This window comes from Sceloporus undulatus, chromosome 2, assembly GCF_019175285.1.
Source record: "Sceloporus undulatus isolate JIND9_A2432 ecotype Alabama chromosome 2, SceUnd_v1.1, whole genome shotgun sequence".
Lineage (NCBI taxonomy): Eukaryota > Metazoa > Chordata > Lepidosauria > Squamata > Phrynosomatidae > Sceloporus > Sceloporus undulatus.
In genome coordinates this window covers 102,970,530-102,978,988 of record NC_056523.1, presented here as the reverse complement: position 1 = coordinate 102,978,988, position 8,459 = coordinate 102,970,530, and the positions used below count along the sequence as shown (strand labels likewise).

The 8,459-nt window shown below is 38.6% G+C and overlaps 1 protein-coding gene across 3 annotated transcripts in view; it reads left to right on the top strand.

Annotated features, from left to right (window-relative positions):
- Positions 1–8,459, top strand: part of KIF3A (kinesin family member 3A) — a 67,886-nt gene that overhangs the window by 3,289 nt on the left and 56,138 nt on the right. For all 3 annotated transcript variants that reach the window (XM_042452670.1, XM_042452672.1, XM_042452671.1), the window contains exon 2: positions 5,917–6,199. In XM_042452670.1, coding sequence (XP_042308604.1) covers positions 5,917–6,199 — 283 coding nt within the window. The remainder of the gene's footprint in view (positions 1–5,916; positions 6,200–8,459) is intronic.

The following is an 8,459-nucleotide window of genomic DNA, read 5'->3' as shown; positions in this document are numbered from 1 at the left end:
TAGCAATCAATATCATCTTTCAGATGTCATCTGTCATCTCTTTATCATGTGTCATCTATCATCTGTCTATTATCTATCACCTATCTAACTACCTAGCTATCTGCCACCTATCTATCTGTCATCTATTATTTGTATCTATAATCCCCTACCAAGTGTTATCTATCATCTGTCCTTATCTTTTATCTATCATCAGATAATAGACAGAGAGAGGGGTGTGTATGTAAGAGAGAGAGAGAGAGATGATAGATAGATGATAAGATATATCTATATATAGATGATAAAACAAATATATATAATAGACAAATGATAGATAACAATCATCTGTCATATATATATTATTGTATCATATATCTATGTATCATTTCCCTTTCATACACACATACACATCTCTCTGTCTCTGAAGAGATAGAAATCGTACAGTCCTCCAGATGATGTTGGACTGCAACTCCCATCATCCTGAGCCAGCATAAGCAATGGCAAGGGATATTGGGTGTTGCTGTGCAATATTTGGAGCTGTTGCATGATTTTCTCCTTTGCTACATGATTTAGCAGAGCTCTGAATGCAGCTTTCAAAGTAAAGTCCCATGGACAGAACAGATCGTTGACCCCACCATAAAATCAGGCAATGGTGCATGGCAATTCCACTTTGGATTTCTTCCATTTTAATATTCAGCAAGTTTACTGTCACAACAGTGACCAACTATGTCAGACTAGTTTGTTATTCTGGATGGGATTCATTAAGGCCTGGCTTAATGTTTGTTTTGTTTCATTTTGTTTTTGCACATTGTAAATGTCAGTGGAGTATAATTCCTACAAAATACCTTTTTTATTTAAAAAGTTGTTTAATCTGTTTTGTAGTCATCTTTGAAGACTATCTTTCACATCTTCCCAAGGTGGCGTAAAACATTAAAAACTATGCAAAAGCACATCTAATGTAAACAATTTTAAATAAAACCAGTTGCATGAAATACAGTTTCAAAGAACCTATTCTAAATCCAATTGTTAGTCCCATTAAATCAATGAGAACATGGTAAGTCAATACTTACATGCATTGGATTGATTCATTGGGTCTACTCTAGTTGAGATGAACAGCTAGATTTAGGCCACTGTTGGCTAAAAACAGAGATATTTGTAATGAAAAGCCAAAAGAAGCAGATAAATTTTAAAGTCTTTGTAAAAGCAGCCACAGATTGTATCTGGAATGGGAAGAAACATCCTCTCCCTCCTTCATATTGTTACTGAGTAGCCTGAAGCAATCTTCTCTTACCTGGGGAAAAAGATGACTCATTTGTCATATTCTTCTTCTCAAAATGGGCAGAATGTTCAAAGTTGTGGGATTGCCCTGGTTCACTTGGCTGCATCCACACTGCAGAAATAGTCCAGTTTGACGCCACGTTAACTGCCATGGCTCAAAGCTATGGAAATCTGGGAAGTGTAGTTTGCTGTGACACCAGAGCTCTGCTACACTTCCCAGATTTCCATAGCCTTGAGCCATAGCAGTTGAAGTGGCATCAAACTGGATTATTTGTGCATTGCGAATGCAGCCAAGTAAACCAGGGCAATCCCACAACTTCTGCCCATTTCGAGAAGAAGAATATTACAAATGATGCAGCCCGTGTCTACTAGTTAGTGGTGTTGTGTGCTAGGTGGGCAATGTCTCATCTGCCCAAAGAGTGGGACCATCCCTGTTAAAATATTAGCCTTGGTCATTATTTGCATGAAAATATGATCCCTCTTTTTGAGCCAGTAATCTGAATTTTCACTGATACTGTATTTGAACTATTGCTGCTGCTGTTGTTATCTTTATTTATATACCTACTTTTTTCAAGATTGAGACTCAGCACAGTTTACAGATTAAAATGATTACAGTGTAGTTGAATACATAACAGTAAAAAATCTCTCTGAATAAAATACAAAGTCTTCACCTGCCAGCCGGAAGGACAAGGTGGAGGAGGCAGTTCTAGCCTATCTAGGGCGGGCGTTCAAAAGCCTAGGGGCAGCTACAGAGAAGGCACTTTCTGATGTTCCCACCAGCCGTATCTGTGAAGGTAGTAAGGCTGAAAGATGATTCCTGTGGACTTTTACCAATGGTGCATCAGATCTTAATAATAAAAGAAATAATAATCATTAATTAATTTGTAGCTTGTTCTTGTACCAGAGCTGACAGAAAGCTACGTTTCCCACAAAACTACAATCTCAGAATTCCATAGCTTTGAGCCACAGCAAATAAAGCGGTGTCAAACTGGATTATTTCTGCAGTGCAGATGCAGCCTTAGACTTGAAATAGCAATCAGACCTAAAGACACATATATCCAAAGAGTCATTATTAACACTGAACTGTATTTCTCTTAATCTTTGGTCGCTAGCTTTATTGAGGATAGGGCAGACATTATTTTATATTATAATAGATATTATAATATATGAAGCCTTTTATGCCTTCCTGTTGTGCCTAATTTGTTATAGGCTAGTATGTGTCTTCCTCGAAGTAACATGTAGACTTATTATTTTTCTGCTGTTCCACAACAAGGCCTTCTGGGCAACTCAGAGTGCTTTTTTTTGTTGTTGTTAGGTTCCTAAATATTTGAACAGAATGTCTTAGCAATGAAGGATGAAGTGCAAGTTTTGAGATGATTTGAAATTCAGTGGCAACAGTAGCAGAGATGAGAAAAGTTTCCAGTACTGGATTGTGCTGGATCTTAAAACTGTCCATGTAAATGCATATCTGTCTTAAAAACACAGGGTTGAAGGACTTTACAAGACTTCTGTTTCAGCCCTATGCATAATTCAGGAAATTTAGAACATTAAACAAATTTTTAAAAAGACTTCTAATTTATACCTTCTAAAAGTACATAGCTCTATATATCATGATTACTTCCTCAAAGTTAAACATATCATTTTCACCAAATGATTTCTAAGCTCTAAAATCACTAAATGCCACCTAAATATTAGACAAATTACATCTCCCTACAAACTGGTTTAAAATTGTGGCTTAATATCTGGCTTACACCTCTGGGGTTGGAGGACTTCACAGGTCTTCTGTTTCAGCCCCATGCGTAATTCAGGATATTTTGAGCTACATCATGATTGCAGGACATGACTCCCTATTTCTTAAAGGCTTTCAGTGGCGAGGGAGTATATCACACACAAAGAAATTGACTTCATTCTAGATTTGTAGTTATCATTAAGAACATTTTTGTACTTTCAACCAGTATCTGCTCTCCTGTAATTTAAATTTTTAGGTGCATCATCTGTCAAAAAAAGTTGCAGGGAATAGCTGTTTTGACTGTAAAAACAAATATGAAATCCATCTCATGGTGATACTTTTATAGAGCCAACCTAAAGGCCCCAAATATCTCACACTTGACATGACAGTAGAGGGATTTCCCCAAGAAACTACCTGCACTCTTCTGCGGTAGTGGTTTGAGGCCTCATTCTGAATCCAGGCAAATACAGTTCTTGGTGGCGGGAAGCTGCTTTGTAACTTCAAATGGAGAAATTAGTGTTGGTTGCCTCTGTTTATCAGCCTTGTTCTGTCAGCCAACTGCCATAGAGTGGCCTTACTTTTTGTCTACATGTTGTTGTTGTTGTATGCCTCCAAGTCAATGTTGACTTATCGTGACCCTTGTTATAGGATTTTCTTGATGCATTTCTTCCGACGGGGTTTAACATTATCATCCTCTGAGGCTGAGGGAGTGCAGCTTGCCCAAGGTCACCCAATGGATTTTTATGCTGGAATGGGACTTGAACTTTGGTCTCCAGTGTCATAGTCCAGTGCCTAAACCACTACACTATGTTGGCCCTTTGTCTACATACACTTCCTATAATATTTCAAAGCATACATGTAGACACTGTGAGCATAGTATCATCACTTTCCTTGCTATTTTACCATCCTTCCCCTATGATTCAACTGTTCAAATTGATTTTTTGCATGCCATCCTGAAATCGTCAGATATAGGGGCAGGATATAAATACTTGAATAAATAAATACATGCTTTATGAAGATGTCTATAAGTTTTGAAAGCCAGAACTGTTGCATTTTTTTTACATTTCCCAATAAGGTGTCATTGCAGAATGACTTGGATTTGGGTTTTTTTAAAAATCATCATCATCATCATCATCCTTATTTCTATCCTGCCTTTCTCTCAAAACTTTTAATTGTGCCTGGAAACAAACTGGCAATCAGCAGAGCTTTATAACAGGATAGTTATATGGTCCTTATAACCTGTCCAAGTTAACACTGGCTGTAGCTCTTTGTACTGCCTGAAGTTTGAACTCTCCTCAAGGACAGCTTCATCAACGATGAAGATATAATTAAGGCATATACCACTGTGGCCGAGAGCCAGTGTGGCGTAGTGGTTTGAGTGTTGAACCAGGGCTTGATTCCCAGCTCAGCCATGGAAACCCACTGAGATACCATGAGCAAGTCACACACACACACACACACACACACACACACACACTCAACCTCAAGGAGAGCAATAGCAAACCTTCTCTTAACAACTCTTGCCAAGAAAACCCTATGATGGGTTTGCCTTAGGGTCGACATAAGTCCAAAACAACTTGAAGGCACACATACCACTGGGGCCAGATCAGGCATCTCAAGGAATGGGTGCAGTTAGCACACAAGCTTTAAATGTGTAAAAACACTTCTGGCCAACGGCAGAGACTTGGGCCTGCAGATTCAAAGCTGAGTCTAGAAGTAGACCCAAATGACGAATCTGTGTTTTCAGGAGGAGTGTAACCCCATCCACTACAAGCTAAATTCCTATTCCCCTGATCAGGGCCCGGCTGGAGCACCCAGAGGCCACTCCTTCCAGGCCTTTTGCTTCTTCTGCCCTTTGAAACAATCGTTGTTAATGAAACTTAAAATTATACTAGCCTTTTCTGAGCTTCATCTTAATGCTGACTCCTATTCAGTTTATGTTATGCCCTTTTCACAGGCCATGCTGCCAAACCAGGCTTTGTCTGTCTTATACTTGTGTTGATTATGAGTTATTGTGTCAATGTGCAGAGCATTGCATTTCTCTCTGAACTTTATGTTAGTTTTGCCTTAAGATTTGTTTTGTTTATCTATATTCCAAAAATATTTCATTTCTGATTGCTCGATAATAATAATAATGTGTGTGGCCTATATCAAGATGGTCCTTGGATGAATGGTACATCCAAAATTGTGTGTTTTAAGTGGATTTGTCAATTCCAAATCTACCCTGAAAAACTCAGCAGTGTACTAGAGTTGATCTTTGGGCTGTCCAAATCAAAGTGAACTTGTTTTAAAGGGTGACAAACACTTGTAAAAATAGCCTTATTGAGTACGAATACGTAACATACCACAATTGAATTCCATAAAATACTCCTCGAAACTTGCTTATAATTATGGCTTAACAAACTCTCACTGCAGGACTCATAATTTCTGAAAATGGATTAATGACCTTCACATAGCTTTTTTTTTAAGTGGGTTTGTGCAATGTAGTTGTAGAACACTTTTATGAGACTGAGGCGGGTTACAGACCGCCGCTTTGCGGCGGTCTGCCGCCGCCGCTTGCTCCGTGAGGGAGCTGTAGCAGCCACACCGCGCGGCTCCCGCATGGAGCAAAAAAGGAGCTCCAAAATGGAGCTCCTTCTTGTGGCGCCTCTATGACGTCGCGAGGCGCCGCTGGTGCATTCGCCACGTCATAGGCGCCGCGACACGTCTGGACGCTATGCGTCCGATACATAAACATGGCGGCCCCCATGTGGAAGGGGCGCCGCCATGTTGTACGTATGGAATACGTACTAGGGTTAGGGGAGTGCGGAAGCACCGCCCCTTCCTAACCCTAATACGTATTCCATACATATATTTTGGCGGTCTGTAACCCGCCTCAGTTTTGTTCTTTGCTGTTTTATGAATTATAACTCATTGTTTATTTTTCTGTATAGATCAATAAATCAGAAAAGCCAGACAGGACAGACAATTCTGATAATGTCAAGGTGGTTGTTCGCTGCCGACCTTTCAATGAGCGAGAGAAGACAATGTGTTACAAGATGGCAGTTAATGTCGATGAAATGCGAGGCACAATTACTGTCCATAAAACAGATTCTTCCAATGAACCTCCAAAGACTTTTACATTTGATACTGTTTTTGGACCAGAAAGCAAGCAGCTTGATGTTTATAATTTAACTGCTAGGCCAATTATTGATTCTGTTTTGGAAGGATATAATGGTAAGTTGTTGATTTTTTGATACGTACAAATGATTTTTGTTAACTGTTACCACATTGACTTTGACTTATAGTGACTCTATGAGTGAGAGGCACCCTTTTGTCCACAGCCCTGCTCACATCTTGCAGACTCAGGGCCATGGATTCTTTGATTGATTCTATCCATCTGTAATGCCGTCTTCCCCTTTTCCTACTGCCTTCTACCTTTCCAAGCATCATTCTCTTTTCTAGTGAGTCGTGTCTTCTCATGATGTGGCCAAAGTACAACAACCTAGACAAAAGGATATACAAGGATAAGACTGCAAATATTATTTGTAGTACACATTTCTGGTCAACTAAGGGCTGAACTAGATGGCCCGGAAGGAGTGAGCTCCAGCTGGCTGCAATCGCTCTGGGACTGCAGCAACCAGACAGTGTGGTCCCAAGTCTCCAGCAGGAGCAGATATAAATTGCTCCTTTTGCCTTAGGTGGCCTCGAAGTGGCTTCCTGCTGCTTCAGGGATGTGTGTCATCTAAATGCGACACCCTGAAGTGGCTAGAAGCCACTCTATTTGGCCTGTCTATTTCGGGCCTAAGCTTTCTTCAGTAGGTATTAAAGACAACCTGTATTTCATTCAAAATTCAAAGGTATAGCTGTGTTAGTCTAGAAAATAAGTATTCAAAGAGTTCTTATAGCACCTTTGAGATAAATGAAAGAAAGAAGCATAAGCTTTTGTAGACTTCAGCCTATTGCTCAGATTCATGCAAATCTCATAATACCAACTTCTTTCTTTCAGTTAATCTCAGGTGCTATGAGATCCTTTGCATGCTATTGGTCATATCTAGTGTTCTGTGTAATAACAGAACACCAAATATTAATAAAATTATTATTTTTGTGTGTATCTGCTTTTGTAATTAACAGTGGGAAATCAACAGCAAAAAGGGATCAAATATAAAATTTATTTACATGTTCCTGTAAAAAACAGCTGATGGACTGGTGTCCTTCCAGTGGTAGTTGAAGCCTTTTCAACAGGCCTTTCAGAAATGATGGCTTGTGGTGACAAGGCTCTTATTAATGTGTTGCATTGTCTGTATTATTGCATTTTAAGTAAATAATTTAATTATATTGATCCATATGCTTTTCAGTAATGTGAACTTCTATCTGTTTCTCTTCTAAAGTTTGTAAGTTGCCTTGAGTCCCAGGTCTGGAAAAAAGGCAGGGTATAAATAAATTAATAGTAATGAGAAAAAGAATAAATATAAAAATATAGATAAACATTTCTCTGGTTGGAAATGAACTTTTCTGAGCTCTGCGCTTAACAGAAAAAAAAAGAATCTATATTTTAAAGACCACTTGGGATTTTAGTTTGTCCAGAGAATGTTTTGCAGGCTCTGCTCTGAACAGAAAAATTCACACTTTTTCTAGATTTGTTTTATCAGCAAACTCTGATTGTAACACATGGGAGTTAAGTCCAACCAAAGGACTTTTTCTGTGTAAAAATAAAGTTCTCAGACTACAGCTTTTAATGAGCTGCTTCCATTAAGCAATACCATTCCACTGGCCATGTCTTTTTTGAGTTGATGGGAAAAAGATAAACGACAGGATGAAGGACTAGAGAATGATGGCAGGCAGATTTACAGGGTGGGGTAAAAAAGGATGAGAATCAGAGAAAGAGAGAAAAAAGAGAGATAGGTGAAATCAAAAGAGAAAGGAAACAGGTGCTCTAATAAGAGAGACAATTTTTGATTTAGCTGAGCGAGACTGTTATTTCACTCTACTTATCCTTATGTTAGCTCTCATTGAGATAGAAGGTCTCATACAACAGAGCTACCTGGAAATTAGAGTTAAAATGTAAAAATGACAGAGATTATCTTTGAAGACCAGTAAAAAGTTGTTTCTTTTGATAAATAATAGTTTAGACAAGTCTGGAGAGGAAGCATAATTGTTTTTGTGTTTATATGTTTGTTTGTTTTAATACTTGTATGTATGTTTGTTGTAATAAAAGAATATTTTAAAAAGAAAGAAAAAAAGGGAACAAATGCCTAAGCAAAGTTAAAGAAGAAAGACAATCATAACACACTTTTTTCAAATAATGGTTGAACTACAGAGCCTCAGATCAAGAAAGGAAATTGCACTGTGATCTCAATCATTTATGGTAGAGTGAAGAAGGTGAGAACAGAACTGGAAAATTTACCAACGAGATAGGGAAAGCTGTAAAACAGCCCTCTTGTGCTGTATTCAATAATCCTCAGACAGCAACCTCAATATACCCCATACTGGTCAC